This window comes from Zingiber officinale, chromosome 2A (genome assembly GCF_018446385.1).
Source record: "Zingiber officinale cultivar Zhangliang chromosome 2A, Zo_v1.1, whole genome shotgun sequence".
NCBI lineage: Eukaryota > Viridiplantae > Streptophyta > Magnoliopsida > Zingiberales > Zingiberaceae > Zingiber > Zingiber officinale.
Genome location: NC_055988.1, coordinates 43,281,138 through 43,299,128, shown reverse-complemented (window position 1 = coordinate 43,299,128; position 17,991 = coordinate 43,281,138). Strand labels below are relative to the sequence as shown.

At 33.9% G+C, this 17,991-nt stretch overlaps 1 protein-coding gene across 11 annotated transcripts in view; it reads right to left on the bottom strand.

Annotated features, from left to right (window-relative positions):
• Nucleotides 1–15,484, bottom strand: part of LOC122041076 (mediator of RNA polymerase II transcription subunit 25-like) — an 84,103-nt gene extending 68,619 nt beyond the window's left edge. For 8 of the 11 annotated variants that reach the window (XM_042600634.1, XM_042600637.1, XM_042600632.1 and 5 more), the window contains exons 1-4: nucleotides 15,212–15,484; nucleotides 13,512–13,542; nucleotides 8,832–8,895; nucleotides 6,961–7,091 (exon numbers count right to left, since the gene is read on the bottom strand). In XM_042600634.1, the coding sequence (XP_042456568.1) occupies nucleotides 6,961–7,091; nucleotides 8,832–8,895; nucleotides 13,512–13,542; nucleotides 15,212–15,309 (324 nt within the window). In that variant the 5' untranslated portion in view covers nucleotides 15,310–15,484. Of the gene's footprint in view, nucleotides 1–6,960; nucleotides 7,112–8,111; nucleotides 8,792–8,831; nucleotides 8,896–13,511; nucleotides 13,543–15,211 lie in introns of those variants that run through there. The other 3 variants (XM_042600642.1, XM_042600643.1, XM_042600636.1) reach the window with 3 other exon arrangements.
• Between the last annotated feature and the right edge of the window lie 2,507 nt (nucleotides 15,485–17,991).

Below are 17,991 nucleotides of genomic sequence, written 5' to 3'. Positions count from 1 at the left end.
CAAAAAGGTTACTTCACCTAAAGGTTACTTTTACAAATGATTTTTGTATTCATCAATAAAAAAACGTTTTTGTCTCTTGATCTTCCTTTTGATTAATGATAATATATTAATCTCTATTAATATTCATTAATCTTAATGGGTTGGATTTAGAATATTGGATTAACCATTAACCCAATAAGTCATTAACCCAATAAATCAATGAGTCTAACTCATTACTCAATAAATCTAATCCGAATTCATTCGAGTCTAACTCAATGTGTATAATTTGGATTAAACTTAACCTCATAATCTATCTCCAAATCAACATGTTCTTTGTGTGTGACCCAATAGGCTCTCGTAACATTGGCTATGTATCTAAAACCATTTTAGATACATAAGCAATGAGTGGCATTGCTATCCAAGTGACGAGAATGTCGAGATACAACCTAATCTTTCCGTGTCTATTATCTTGTATGACTCAATCCTTCTATCATTGATAGCTAGATTGATTAATAAGGCATAGAACGTGTCATCCTCTTATCAATCTTTGTGTTTCTTGATCTCTAAGTAGACACACTCAATCAAATAAGTTCAATATTATTGATTTATTAAGTATGTTATGCTTTCATATTGTTTTATATTTATATAATCATATATTTAAACCTTATTATGATATGTTCCAATATATATTTTGCAGATATCATTATGGCAGATTAAATCATCCTATTGCACCCCATATTCTCGACTAGGGGTGGGATCGGGTCAGGACTTGTCCCGTAACCCCCTTACCCAATACCCGTCCCGATAAGAATTGAGATTTTTTTTCTCCCGATCTCGTACCCGAAAAGTGTCGGGACTCGAATATTCGGGATCCCGAATATTCAGGATCAGGTAGGGACCCGTAAGAATATCCCAATTTTTTTTAAAAAAAAATCTATGGAGACTAAAACAATTGTTTAGTACAATATAATACAAATAAATTAAAACGATTTCGTGGAACATAACCATTAAAAACTATAATATCTTCACAGGACATCATAAATATATTAAAACTAATAAAAAAAACTAAAACTACTACTTAGTTTATACTTTATACCTAATACAAGAAAATCCAAAAAAAAAGTTATCATGTCAGTCATTGTATCAATAATGAATTGATGATATGGTGACTTTAGTCCTTAGAAATGCTTGGATTCAACCTACAGAAAAAAAGATCAAAAAAAATATTCTTTATATCATTTTATCATTTTTCATATACTAAAATAAACTAACTGACTATCTTCTTCACACATTACAATAAATTATTTATAAACAAAATTACGATGAAGTATGAGAAAAATGGAGAGACAAAAAAAATAAACATAATGGTTAGATGCTTAAAATATAAAAAAATAATATTATAATATAATTGGGTCAGGACGGGATTCCTATCGAGAGAAAAAAAATTTCTCGATCCCTTTCCCGATAGCGATCGGGACGAGAAAAATCCCGAACCTTCGGGTCAGGAAAATGTCGAGTAGAGATATTTTCGGGTCGGAAATGAGATGAGATTCGGAAAGGGTCAGGATTTTCGGGATTTTTTCCTTTCTTAAAAAAGAAAAAAGAAATCAAGGGGAAACATAGAAATAAACTCTTTGTTTTACTTAAGGGGCTAAATTGCTAATAACCAATTAATGGACACTTGGGCTTAGCCCAATTGATAAAGAATGGGCCAAACCCTAAGGATTTGGTTCTTATAAGGTGGGTAGTGAAGAGGAAAAAAAAAGAAGGGTTTCGGCGGAAGAAAAGGAAGAGGAGGAGGTCTCGGCGAGAGGAAAGGAAGGCGCCTCACCATTGTTCGTCGTCGCCAACACCGGGTCTCCGAAAACAAGGCACCTCTAGAACCCTTTCTCTTCCCCTCAATTAAGTCTGTTTTCCTTTTTGTTATCCGGTATTTGCAGTAGTTTATTTTTCCAGCACCTCTTTCGGCTCCTTGAACTCATATACGCAGCAAGTTTTGAGGAACTCTAGGCTTTCTACAGCAGGTATGAGTGAGGGTTTTATTCGGTTGGCTAGCAGGGGCTTCTGATGGTTGTGTTTGTGATATAAGCAAGGGTTTGATTGATTGTAGCCTGCTTTGAGTTTGAGAGTTGGAGTTGATCTTTGGTGTTTGTATTACTTCCTTGCAATAAATCTGTTTTGTGAAGGGGATTTCAGCAGCAGGTCAACTGAATCGTTCTTCTTGCTTTGCTCTTCAAGTGGATTTTTTTTTAATAATGATCGGCTTGGAAATGTGAGGTTCAGTTTATGGGGTTCTGGGTTTCCTCAAGCTAGTTGTGATGTGGTGGATAAATTCTCGGTACAGTGTTTTGGACTGGGTTGGATGATATTGTGTTGAGATGATTTCTGTCTACGGTGGCAGAGTTGGCTGGTGGGTATCAGTGTTGTGTTCTAGAAGGGTAGTGAATTCGACTATTGGTTAGAATGGGTGGGGAGTAGTGGATTTGGGTTGACCTCTGGTGAAGCTTTTGTTTCCTCGAGCAGTGTGGAGGAAAAAAAAAGAAAGGGAGTTGGCGTTGTGTTAAGTGATTATTTTTCCTTTTGTTCTCTTCTAGAATTTTTGCATGACCATGGCATAATTTAATCTTTATTCTGCTCTTTACTAAAAATTTCATGTCCATGGTATTAAGTGAACTTTGCTTGTTTTCTTCCATATTCATAAAACTGTTAAGTGATTCCTAGCTTCTTAATATAGACATGGTATTAATACTGCATGACCGTGTTATTATTTAAGTTGCATGAATACCTTAAGTTGCATGAACTACATACCTTAGACCCAAATAAGATATCGGTAGTGGTGCAGGTTGCTTCACTCAATAGATTCAACCACGGAAATTGATAAGAGTGTAGGAAGTTTGGTATTGAAGGAGCTATGAGGGTGGGACTGCAATTCAGTTTCTTTTGTTGACTTTTAGAACAGAATATTTGCTAAATCTCGGATCAGATTTTTGTTAGTGTTTGTTACTCCTTTCTGTCTCATAATGTCCAAGTTGTTCATGAAATGTTTGGAGTTTAAGTAGCCCTTCTTATGGGAATATGCTTAACTGCTATGGATGTAAATTGCGAAGTCTGGTATTGATAAACTATGACCACATGTAGTTACTGGTATGATTTCTTAAATAGTTTAATATAGAAAATGGTAATTTCTATTTATTTAATGATGGAAAAAAAGACTATAATTAATGGGAATTCCGGAAGGGTCAAGGCCCCAGAGGGACCCGTTTACGGGACAAGGCCACAGAGCGACCCCAATACCGGATTTTCATATTTGGCCACCGCCAGTGACGAGAGTTGCTGACGCCCGCCACCGGTACCATGGTTAAACAAATTGATCAATCGAACAAAGGATAAAGAATGACTAATGCGCCTCTACCTAAGAATGATATATGATGAATGCTAAAGGAAAAATGTCTATAATGTAACACACAATGGATACTCAAAGTAATGTTGATGATACTCATAGTATAATGTTTTTTAAAAAAAAACTTATATGCATGTTTGCTTATGTTAGACAACAAATCCAAATAAAGGTAGATTTGTTGATGCATGCGACTAGATAAGAAGATTTTACTACACTGGTTTGGAGGTGCTGAGTTAAACTCACCGGGTTTTGGTTTTGTGTGGCGGTGAAGAAACGGACGACGTTGGAGGCTTGGACCCTTGACGACTGGGTTGGACAGTACACTCCCAAGGACTCACCGATTCCGCATAAAGAATAAATAAATAGCATTTATAATTTAGAGAGAATAAATTTGCTTTCAATTTAAATTCTTAGGATGTATGACAGGTTTATCAATAACAAACAATTTTCTTATTCGTTAATGTTATATGATGCAAAAAAAAAAAAAAAAAAAACTTAGGAGTTTAAGTCATCCATTACCAACCTAGTCTCAACACATTAATATTGTCTTGCATATTAATGTTTGACTAGAATAGTTAAGAGTAGTGTTCTATGTATATCTACAATATCTCACTATCAATTCAACCAATTGATATGTTGTAGATTAGAACCTCCTACTCTAGGACATTATTATACTTATTCATTCAGCACTGAATTGAAATAAATATAATAACTAACTTTGCTTTTTATTAACAATGAAATATGATACAAAAGAGCCCTTTACAATCATCTCATAATTGGTACCAGAACTAATACTAACAGTTTCTCAATCTTGGACTCACTAAAGTAGTCAAGAATAGTTTATTTAGGAAGAATCTAGTATTATGGAGTGATTTTTATAAAGGAGACTTGATGAGCTCGCTGCTAAATTTTTTAATCACCCAATTAACCCATTCTCAACTTAAGTAGGGGGTTTACATGCAATTTCTTGTAACAATCCTTGGTATATTAGGATGGAAAATGACGACTTTGTAACTGTGAGTTTTAACTTTTAAGTATCTAGGATGGCTTTTGCAAAAGAACAAAAATTTAATAGAGATGTTTTACATAAAATATAAAAGGGATAATTGAAATGGAGGGTGACAGGTCAAAAACATAAACAAAAAATAAAAGCACACGAGCAGAATATGAGACCAACTATGTTATATGGAGTTGTTATGTTATATAGAATTGAATATTAGAGTATGAATATAACATATAATTTAAAATTGAGTTGCAAGGATTAGGATATTAAAGTGGAACAACAAATATTTCAGATGGTATAGATATGTACTTAAGTGACAAAAAAATCTCCCATGTGAGACCATGACAAATATGCATATAAGAGGATAAAAAAATTTAGTTAGCAATAATAAAATAAAATAAAATTTCTTTAAATATAGATAAGGATATAGTAGGAGATAGTCCAATATTGTAAGAGAATTCAAATAGTCGACCTCACTTAGTAGGATAAAGGTTTGGTGGTGATTGTTGCTCATATTCTTACAATAGGTGCACCAAATATTATCTTGAGGATCACTTTTGAGATGTTTTTATTTCAATTGGTGTTCTCTTGTGCAACCATGGCACTAGTTCTGACATGATGCCCTCTTTGACTATCCTAAGCCCAAATCAAGGTGATAACCTCATTCAGTGATGAGACTTCTTCCTTGTAGAGAACTTGAATTTGCACCTTAAGTCAACCAAAAAATAATATACTCCATCTTTCTCAATAAATTTCTTCAAGATCATGGCATCTTCAGGGCACTTCATCTCAAGGACCCAATAATGGTGGAATTCTTGTCACAGATTTTACAATATATTTATATATTTTGTTACACTTTCATTGCCCTATTTCGCAGCGACGATAGTCATTTTAACTTCATGCACACGAGCAAATTTTATGTTTAGTGAAGGGAGCCCCAGATATCTTTTGTAGAGGTAAGAAACATACACGTACCACTAATTTCCAATGTCATTAAAATATATAACTAGGATATAATCATGGAGTTCTCTTCATCCCAAGCTTCAAAATTTCAGATCACCTTGTTTGGGTTCTATGAGTGGTGGGTATTCTAAAATTCACCAGTAGGAATATAGGTTATTGTTGCTCATTCACCAAATTGAGGAGGGATATTTGTTTATGCGATATTAGACATCGCAGACTATGGAGAAAATACTACCTCTGAAGGTTACACCAGTAGGAAGATAGGTTATTGTTGCTCATTCACCAAATCGAGGAGGGCTATTTGTTTATGCGATATTAGACATCGCAGACTATGGAGAAAATACTACCTCTGAAGGTTACGCAACAGAGAGATTAAAAAAAAAGGATGTCAGCAATGAAAGCCAACAGTAAATCAGTAAGGAATAAGAACTTGACAATGAGTAATGAATAAAAACTTGACAATGAAGGCCAAAAAAAAAAGAAATCTCAAAGGCATAAAACCATAGAGCTCTAATACTATAACAAGAAACGTAAAATGAAATTCTCTTACTTTTTCATTATGCACAATAATGAATATAAATACATTGTGTATTAGTTATGTATAAAAACTCAAAAAATAGAAAAGAATAAAGTTAACATATTTTAATCCAAAATTGGATCTTATTATGAAGGGATTTTCATGACTAATTTTATTTTTCCTACAAAAACAGAAATTATCCTAAAATAGTTGTATACTTTCCAACAATTTTATCCCTAGAGCTTTGAAGGTAAGACAATTCTACCCATAGGTAGAGAGACCAAGAGGGGAAGCGATAGGTAAAAGAGAGTTTTTTCTCTAGGAGAACCCGAAGGGAAGGAAAAGAATGCTTCTTTACCACGTTGAGGGGATGACATAACAATATTTACACTAAGATATTATTTTTTTCTAGCCGTGAAACCTCAAACTCACTAACAACGCAGATTTTTTATTTTTTCATTCTTTTCTTTTTCATTATTTTCATTTTTTTTATTTTATAATTAATCCCTTTTCCTTCCCTATTAATTTTTTCCCTCCAGTAAACAGAAACTAAATACATCTTTAATTATGTAGGAAACTGATTATTTGGAAACATAGAAAAAAAATTAATATATTTTATATTGAAAAAGAACTGAAACCTTATCGACACAGCACAATACTATATCAAAACCGTTTTCCAATCATAAACTGAAACTCCGACACAACTCAATTTTAATCCTTGGGGTGCCCTATTTGTCAACTATTACATGACAAAAAACTCATGTTGAATTTTTATTGTATTAAAATATTGAAACAAAAATAAAACTGGAGAGCCGACAAAAGACAAAAAAACTCATTTCAATATTAGTGGAATAGTTAAATACATGGCAGGAGAATAGATAAAACCTTAACAAATTTATTTCACCATATTAGTCAAAGATTTGAACAGAAATGGAAATTAGTAATACAAGTACTAATATTTTGCATCATCTGATCTAATACAAGTTTGTAGGTATAACAAAAGAACAAGTAGCAATAAGAGCAAAAAATCACTATATTAGACTGGTAAGTAAAGCATTAAATTGATGTATGAAAGGAATCTGTGAGCTCATCACTTACCATTAATGCTTCAGAAAGGCCTTCAGCAATGGCAGCTTCACTAAAACCACCACCAGAAAAGCACATTGTTGATAGCCACTGGAGGAAAATATCCAAGTCTTTTGTCCAACCACTCCGTTGCACCACAATATCTACAAAAAGGGAATTTGGACTGGGAGAAAACAATAAAAAATAGAAACCCAGTGTTACAGAGGAGGTTTACTGATCCAAAATATTCAGGATTATGGCATAAGATTAAAGGTACAGCACAGCCTTTTACAACCACACAAACACTAGCTCAAATTTGCAAATAGTTGGTCTTCTGATGACCCTATTGAGAACCTTGTGATGTAATTGGCAACTAAAACAGATGTTAATCCTCTATCCAACAACAACAACAACAACAACCAAGCCTTTTCCCACTAGATGTTAATCCTCTATCCACGTAACAAATTAAAGAAATGCATATTTATAAAAGAAGAATTGAAATTTCAGTTTGTATTCCTGTAGCAAATTACTATCTGTCTCAAAGAATGTGAGGGCAGTATAAAATCTCACATTGCCAAAATTTCACTGTTTCACCCTGGTTGTTTCATATGCATGAAGGATACACAAGATACAATCAAATTTTAAGCAAATGTTCCCAGAATCCCTTATCCATCTAAATATATACTAATTCTCTCTTTACTTTCTTGGAGGCTTTTAGAGCTTTTAAATTTCTTGCAATTACTTACAAAGACATCCCTCTCTTCGTGCAGTGGGTAGGCTGCATATGCTTTCTAAAACCTTAAAGGTAATTTTCTTGCTGTCAATTACCTCCCTCATATTTACTTATATCATTTTTTGGACAATCATCATTAATTACTAGGATAACTATCTAATGCCTAGTGGGAAAACAATGCAGAAGAAACAATCTAAAGATATTATTTGAGGAATGCAGGGCACCTTGGTGACGGACAACCATTGCAAAGTCATACAAAATCTTATTGTAAACATCTGAGTTTAATCAGAAGTATAAAATGGTTGTACAAGAAAATCCAACATGCAAAAAAGACAAGCAAAGAGAGCTACTAATTCTGACTCCTAGATACCAAAAAACGGAAGAACAAAGGAACTTTATGTCTGAAAATTTTGAAAATTCTGTAGATGATGCAGAAAACCTGGAGGTTTACCTATTCTATGTACATCCAGAGCTCCATATGAAAACAGGCATGATAGGGATGGCCAAGGAGATATTCGAGACCAGGTTGATATTAGAGCCATGAATTTGACCATAGTAGTACAGTTGGGCTACAGCTGTAGGAATGCATACCCCTTCCATATGGCTATTAGCATACAAATAATGTAGCCCATATTCTGTCATGTTAGGCCTTGACATTGCAAAGTGAAAGATGAAGAGGTCGTCAAGGAAGGGGTGATCATCATCAAACAAACTATGTTGTGTAACAATGGAGTTAGTTTGATCCTTAACTAAAAGGGGAAATGAGAAATAGGTATAGTGTCAACAGAATCAAAAACAGATAACCAAATACAAAAATACCACGAGCTGCGAATTTGCAGAAGGCTCTAACTATAGGTGCAAACTTAATTTGCCAGAAACTAAAAACACTTCAGAAAATATTTTAAAAAATAAAATACAATAGTTACAATCAATCAAAAAAAAATTGCTAATTCATATGGCATGATATGATGTATAACATGGTTTAGTGCCTATCTAAATGTTTCCATCAAAATAGTGTAAAGCAACATAAATTCTGCAAAAGGATATATAAAATCAATATAACTACAATGGTTATTTTTTTCATTGATCCGTTGCCAACATATATATCTGGAAATCCAAAATGCTGTTAAGAAATCACTGTTAATCGCTTGTGGACTTAATAAATTGATACCATTATAAGGGCCATGTGTGTTGAAGACAACCAAAGCGAACTCAGGGTTTGTTCCATTAAGTTTCTGCAAATTGAAAAAACAAAAGCAGAAAGATAATTCACTATTCACGAAAATCTAAATACATACAATATAATCAAGTCACTGTGTTCTAAATGTTATATAGCTGAGCAAGTTATATTCATTTGTTTTTTTTTGTACGAGCAAGTTATTTAATGGACAGGAAACTATTTGCTTGACAGAAAGTCCCTTTTGAAAGTTGAAAAGACAGTTCTAACTTGGCAAAATGACTTTTGGACTGTCACCTAAATTTTCTGTTGTAGGTTCATTTGACTTGTAGTGATGAGCTGCCTAAATTCCTTCATTTACCACGTCTCTCTCAACACAGCAGCACTCCAAGTTGTCTCTCCTCCATTTCGCTCTCCCTGTTTCTCCACTCCCTCACCATGTGTCTTATTTTCCTCATCCTCGGACACTCCCTCATTGGGTTTCTCTTGCTCTTGTTTTCACCTCCGCTTTTACCCCTGCCAACTCTTCTGCTTCCTCCTTTTTTCAGTGTTGACTGGCTCACCCATTATTAGTGACACATCTTAATAGAATTAGATGTCAAAATTAGATCCATACTACATCATTGAAGGTGCATCTAATTATGACAAAGCACGATTCAAATGAATTAACACTTCAAGTGTCAATTGGTATCAACAAGCATGGATGAATCATATTGTTGTAATCACCAACTTGCTGCATATTGAATTTTATTCCTTTTTTTAAATTAATTTTAAATTTTAACAGATAATTGAGCAGAACCAATGCAATATTTTGAGTTTTCGAGATTCATTTAAAGTCGTAGTAGGGTTGGGTTGAGTGCATCTATAGGTGATTAGAGTTAGGTAAGTTCAAAATAAATTAGTTTAGCATTGAACCAAGTTTATTCTTCAAGACGTTCAGTCATGTTTGGTTGAGTTTAATGGAGGTTTTTGGATGTTAGGATTATTCATATTCCTCTCCTCTCATCAAGTACTCCTCTCCTAGACCTTCTCTCTCCCTTCCCCCTTCACATTGCCACCCATCCTAAACCCTTCAACACGGGTGCATGACACTAATCAAAGCCAATGGCACATGTTGCTCCTCCTCTCTTTTGACCCTAGCATTCTCCTTTTCTTGATCTCTCCCAATCTCCCCCTCCCTTTCTCTCTTGTGTGCCCACTGGTAGTGTCACATTACCCATCCAGGATTGGACACATGCTAGTGACAAGCAACACTTTCCCCCTCTAGCGGCCATCCTCCCTTTTCTTGATCCCTCTCACTGTGCACCACATCTTCCTTTGCTCTTGTAGATGTTCGTGATTTGTCATCCTTCAAAGCAATAAATTGGCAAGTGTTTTCACCTCTTTCATTCAAGATAGAGAGTGTGGATCTATCTTCTAGATCATAGTTAAATTCAATAAGATTGGGTAAGCAAAGCTTCTATTCACTGTGAGATTCTCTATTTTATCAAGTGATGAATTTTCTTTCTTCTCTAGATTGCTTTCTAGTGGCAGTAATTGTTCTTCCAATTTGAATCAATTTTTATATTCAACCATGCTCAATTTAGTTAAGGTAAGAGGGAGATGTTAGTTTTCTTTGCTTGTTAAATGGTTACTTGTATTGATTGTTCGGACTGGAAATCCAAATTGTTTGTTACCTATAGTTGTGCACCTTTTTTGTCTTGTTAGAGTAGAAAATGGAGATGCATTTATATCTTGTATTTATGCTTATTCCAATCCTAGTCAATAACAGTCCAACTCCTAATTGTTAAACTAGATATGTTATATTATCTAAAAAATCTTAGGGGTGTAGTTGTAATTTCTAAAACTTTTTGGATTTTTATAAAATTGTGATTAAAAGCCCCAGCCCTATTTCTTCCTCCCCTACTATATTTTTTCCATAACCCTAATTTTATTTTCCCAAAACTGCAAACGCCGCTACCATCTTTCCTCTCCCATCTTCTCTCATCCTAAACTCCTTCCCTCCTCATACAGCCGACACCAACCGTGTCATTGTTGTCGCCGCCAACACGACATAGTGTTGCTGCCGTTACTACCATCCGCCAATATTGTTCCCAGCAACCCTGCAACATCACTAACCTCACTTTTCGCTTGGATTTTTCCAACAAAGGGAACCTCAAGCGAAGTAATTTGGACTTTTGCTCAGGTGGATTTTTTGTACTTGATTTTCTTGGCAAATTACCTTGTGTATGATTAATTGGATAAACTAGATACCATAAATTATCTATAATTTTTAGTTTAGCAGAAAGGAATTAATTTTGACCATTATTACTCTTGCTTCTTGAGAAACTTTCTCTAATTGTTATCTTCATATTAAGTTGCTTAGTTGTTCTATCTATGCCCTACCGAGACTTAATAATTAGGCTATCACTAGATAATTTTGAATTAAAAGAAAATTTACAGAAATATAGAATAACCATTAAAGAATTGGAAGTATTATAGGAATTATATAAACAACAACAACCAAGCTATATAAAACCTTCTACAGACATTATATTATCATTTATATTTACATAAATTTTATCTTGCTTTATTATTACTAACAAAGTTTTTTTTGCCTTCTTCTTCCACGTTTGATTTGCATATTTGTCGTAGTTTCACATTGGAGCATTTATTAATCGTCTAAATGCATATTTGTATCATCTTAAATGTGTTGGAATTTTTCTCAATAGGTGCAACTCCGACATTCTCTCTAATACTTTCATTTCATATCATGTCCATTCTGTCCATTCTTGTATGTCCGTAAATTCACCATAACATCCTCATGTTTGCAACTCTCATCATCATCTACTTTGTGCTCAAGTCATAGTCCAATATTCAGATTCATATAACATAATAAGTTTAACCACCGTTTTGTAAAACATTTCTTTAAATCTTAGAGATACTTTACAATAAAAAAAAATACTTGTTCTCCTCCATTTAACCATTATTCTATGTAAGACATTACTCTCAATCCCTTCATTGTTTTGTAAAAATAATCCTAAATATTTAAATCTCTTAATCTTTGATCTAGAAAATCCTTGAGCAGTTAGATAAACGATGAAACCAAGCATGAGGAGCTTGTCGAAGACCATATATGGATTTCTTGAGTTGGCAAACATGAGTTGGGAATTGTGGATGGATGAATGTTGCTCCATAAATACAGTTTTCTCAAGATGACCATGAAGAAATGCATTAGAAACGTCTAATTGTTGTATAGGTCAATTAGAACTAACAGCTATCAATAACAATAATCTAACATATGTGATTTTGATAATTGGGCTAAAGGTGTCACTAAAGTCAATATCTAGTTGTTGACTAAATCATTTAGCTATAATCGAGCTTTGTACCATTCAAGAAAACCATCAGCTCAATGTTTAAGACGAAATATCCATTTAGAGCCCACAACATTCATAAATGGAGTGTGTTGAATTAGGCTCCATGTTCCATTGTGAAGAAGTGCAACAAATTCTACACTACGCCAGTTTGGATCCTTATTCGCTTGTGAAAACAAGTTGATTTAATAGATTTTGAAGAAACTACCAAACTCGTGGAAGAGGATATTGGGTTGTCATTGGTGGACATCATGCATAAATGTCAACTCAAAGGAAGTGTACATCAAGGAGCATCTTCATCAGAGTCAGTTGTCGAAGAGGGAGATGAAGTAGGTTGGAATTGTGAAGATGCGATATGTGGCTCATCTGACGAAGGAAGTTGAGCATTTTCTTGATTGGATGATGTAGCGAAAGAATCGATAAGAGAGACCCCAGAGGGAAGTGGCGATGGTGCTGGACCTAAAATACCATCATTTCTAGTATTAGTATTATTTCTAGCCAAAGGAGTCGAATATCTAAGATCTGGTACAATGTTAGGTGACATCAAGAAGATGCCACCTATATCAGGAGGAGAGATTGAAAAAACTGCTAAAAAGGGGATAGAGACTCATCAAAAATAATATGTCGTGAAATATATATTCGTCCTATTGATATATGTAAACAATAATACCCATGATGCAAATTACTAAAACCAAGAAAAATATATTGTAGTGAACGAGAGTTAATTCAATTTATTTTCTTTTATGCATTTTAGAATTTTAGTACTTTGGTGTATTCATTTTGTTGTTGGCATGAGTCTACTCTTGTTAGTCGTATCATGAGTATAGTAGTCATTATGTTGAGTTGAATATTTTTCTATAATATTAAATAAATTGTTAAGTACTCATATTTATTATAGCCTTATGCACCCTTATGGGTATTGTGGTTTTTGATGTAGTGATAAATATTGTTTGCTTAATTTACACCTCACCTTTCTGCTTCACTCAAATAAATCAGTTGATAATTAAAGATGTAACAGGTAGGTAAAGGCAGATTGAAAAAATGGTGATTAATGTAATCAATAGTCTTTTAAGATATCCGAATGAAAGCTAATAGTGATATAGAACACTGGCATGTAAGTTTTAAATCAATGACATCAATTGGTGATAGCTAAGAGATGTTGTGCCTATACAATGAACATATCAAGTTCAAAAAACACATTATCAACAAAGAAATTAGCATGAAATACAGGCAGAATAATTGTTACAATCAATAATTGAACAAAGATGATAGCTTACAAACTCCAACGGTTCCTAAGAACTCTCATTTGTTAGAAGCATACCTGCCCAGTTAACTCATTCCCATAATAGCACCTACATTAGTCCAACATGTTCAGGGATCAATTCTCAAAAGTAAAAACTAGTGGTAGCCAATGCAGAAGCACTGACAAACACTAATCTGATCCACAAAAAATACAACATTAGATATCAACCAAGACATTCAAAAAATGAGTATATAATAGTTTTTCCAAAATTGAGGGAAAAGCCATTGCAGTTGGCTATGGCTGGATGTACCATAAAAAAATAGAAATTTAATAAACAATTGTTTTAGCATTATTTATAGACTTTAAATAGAGGGGCAAACATGGCCGGAAGATAACTATGGCTTTATGCTAGTATGATTATTCATTTTGTAATGTTACTTAAAAATGATTGTTTTCTTTCCTTTCAAGAAAACAGGTAAACATTTTTTCCCCTCCAAGGAAACAACTTAAGATAATCACTTCATCATTTCTCTTCTACCCACTTTCTTTCCCAAGAACATTTCTATCTTTTCCAATTTAGTTCACTCCTTAGAAACTTGGCCTAATAAAATAGCTTATGAAATCTTAGAAAAGGATCCTAGGTAAAGAATGAATTCATTTGAGAATAGTAGCATGATCACTTAACTATTATACTTGTTAAGTAGTTGAGCTATTGGTTGGATCTTGTTCGAACTTAACACTTTATTTATATAGTTAATTGAAACATTCAAATTGATACACTGGGCACTAAATTCATGTATTTGATATGTTGGTATTAGTTCAAAAAACATTTAGTTCTTGTTAATCTAGTTAGGTGATGCTTTCTAATAGAAAACAAATACTATGGAAGTTCTTACTAAACTTCAAAGTGCCACCTCATAGCATCAACGATGTTACACTCAGTAATCAAGAATTAACATAAAAAAACCACACTAGTACATATTCTTTGAATGGTAGAACCAAGCAACTATTACTAGTCGCCACAAATGATACAAAGTCAAAAAAAAAAAAAATCTTAAACAATGCAATAAATTCCATTAGGAGTTCATTTTCACTTCATAATAATCCATCATATTGATCTTTTTCCAAAATTTCTAATATCCTAATAGCACAAAAATTTTGCCTATATAATTCCAAACCTTGGGCACTACTCTTTTCTTTCTAGCTCTAGTGATATTTGAAGACAAAAAAACAAGCAGTAGTAGACAGTAATCAGTTGGAGAAAGAAAAAGGGAAGTGAGCATGAGCATATGGTTCGCAAAAATCATGAACAAAATCAATATCTTGTATTGTTATTTTCTCCGCCTTTTATTCTTTTTTTTCCCCCTTAAAACAGGATAATATAGTAATGATTCAACTATTAAACCTCCTTCTGCTATTGCTTTTCCTCCTTTAGAGAAAAAAAGAGGAATTTTGGAGAAATTTGACCTACACTATCTGAGCTCCATTGGTTTCAATTGATTCCAAGTAGTAATCAAACCTGCATTCTTTATGGATGAGTATTTGAATGCGCTCTATAGGTACAAATGTACCACAAATCTTATATTTTATCACAAAAAATGATGTGCAGAAGAAAATGGTAGATGATTAGCAAAGTAACACGGAAAAAAAGGGGAAAAAAACAAACCCATAATTTTTATAAAGGAAAGAGGAAGAAGAAAAGCTTCCAAAACAAAGGCTAAAATTCAAGAAGGCAAACGAGGGAAGCGTGTTCGGGAGAATGGGAAGGGATGGCCGACCTGATGATCTTCTCGAGGTAATCGTTGCGGATGGTCTGCCAATAGGGGCCAAGGGCAGCCGTCCCTTCCACCACCACGATCAGCTGCTTTTCCGCCATTCTCCTCCACCCGAGGGCTTAACGATGAGTCACTCCACGCTCTGTATGTCGACGACGTATCGCTCACCCACCGCCAACGCCTGCCCTGCCGCTACGACAATTCGCTACGGACTTGGCTGAGAGAGAGACCATCCGCAAACAGCACCTATTGATCGAGTCGCTCGTAAAAAACCTAGAACTCAAAATTTTCTTATCGTTAAAATATCTAAATATTTTTTTAAAAAAAAAATCTAAAATTATATTCACTAGTAATATTTAAATAAATTTTATTTTATTATTACTAACTAAATTTTTTTTAGTTTTCTCTTTCTTATATACATATTTATCATAATTTTATATTATTTAATTAGAATATTTATTAATATTTTAAATATATATTTATATTATTATAAACTTTCAGAATTTATTCTCTTTAATATCTTAATTTTTTATCAAATTTATTCTCATATATCCACACCTTGGGTTTAACATTCTCATTTTTTACTATATTCATTTTCTTTTAAGTCATGATATAACATTCAATCTCGTATAATATAGTTTATTTAACCATCATTTTACAAAAAAAATAAAATTTTAAAATTACTTTACCATCATAAAAAAATGATAAGGAGTCCTAATTTTTAAATCATTCTGTTTATATTATATGCTAAATCCAACCAAAATACATAGATGATTTTGCGTTTTTCACATTCAAAACTTGGTTTTAGAATTGTTCAAATAATATAGCCTTATTGAGTTCATTTCTCATTTTACACTTCTCCCTCATTTCTTAAACTACGTTTGGTTAAGGGTAATATAATTAAACTTGTATATAATAAACTTTGTGATATAATATAATATAATTGTGATTACATTACTACGTTTGGTAATGTAATGTATGTAATCTTTGATTATAAAGGTAACTACATTCTTTTATTTGGTGTCCAATATTTTTTATAAGGAATGTAATTCGTATTATTATAAAATGACAAAAATATTCTATGACTTCTACCGGCGGTGGTCGACGGTCGTGGGCGACGACGGTGCCCGGAGGTGGTTGACGGCGGCCGACCGGTGACCAGCGACGGCGGCTGGTCGGCCACAGGCAACGGCGGGCAACCGACGATCGGTGGCGGCGGCGGAGGCGGCCGGGCAGCGACCGGTGGCGAGGACGGTCGGCCAGCGACCGGTGGCGCCGGCGGCCAGCCAGCGATCTGCGGCAGCGACGGCGGCCAGCCGGAGATTGGCGGGCGACCGACGACGGCATTGGTCGATCAATGACCGGCGGCGGCCAGCGACGATCGACCGACAATGGCGACAGAAGGGACCGTCAATAATCGATTGATGTCGAAAATAAACTAGGGGTATATTTGGTATTTAAATTTTAGTTAAACAATGACTTCGTAATGTAATCGGATTACATGGTGTTTACTTTGTAATCTAGATTACAAACTTCATTACCTTTTGTAATCCAGATTACATTACATTACATCTTTAAAACTACACCAAACAAAGTAATCAATCTTGTAATGTAATTTTGATTACATTACAAGATGAATTATATCCTACCAAACGTAACCTTACTGTTCATCTGAAAATCAATACTACAATACCATATTCCCTCGTTCTTGTTAGATTTTGAGGGATGTCTTAAGACAATCACCTTATGATTTTACTATTTATTTGATAAATATAGATTCATTATTTTAGTGTATATTATATGTTTGAATAATCTTAAACTCATTTACTGAATGTCTGTAATACAATTTATAACATGAGAGAATTTGTGATTTGATCATAACTTGTGATTATCTTTACATGTGCAATTATGAAAGTATTAAAATTTCCATAGTCATTGAATTGGTGCATTCGGACATCATTAATTCTATAATACTAACACAGATTATACTCCTTGGTTCGGCCAATCAACTGTTTCTCACTAGCTGGAGACATTAAAATGTCAAGAGTTAAATGTGGATGCTAGTTATAGTAATTAGTTAATTGAAGTGACTCACTGTAAGACTTCATATAGTTCTCTAAATATATATAGATATGTTTGTGAAGTTCTTACTGCAACACGAGTACAAGTTTTCTTCGACTTGAGGTATACAAGTCATCTTGGTCATGGAGACTTATACTTTGACATCTTAAGCAAACATCTCTTAGAGGTGTGGACCTAAGATGATTGGATATAAGTCGAAGTGTCTGAAGGTGTTTAGTAGCCCACAGAGGATTCACCGCTCTTTATGATTAAGAGTATGAGACTCTTGTACACATATACGAGTAATTTGAATCCGCAGAATAAGGAAGTATTACTTGGGCTAAGTGTGACGTAGTTAGCCTAGTGGGGGCAAACACATAGACCATATCATAAATCAAGTGGGTATAAGATAAGTGAAAGGAACGAGACACAACTCATAATAGTGGTTGAAGGGTTCAGAATTAGTTTTAAGATCAACAGTATTTTTTTAGTTAATTGGGGATCATAATGTACTACTAGATGTCACTTATGATCATTGTATAATTAAGTAGTTATTTATGGACTGCCAAAAAAACTAGAAACCTATTGGGTCACACGCACTACGAATCTTTAAAAGACATAAAACAAGTTAGAGAATATGATTCTTAAATCAAGAGATAAATGTTTGGTTGGACCATACATAAGATAAATATGAAAATATTTATCGAAATGGAAGCGCAGAT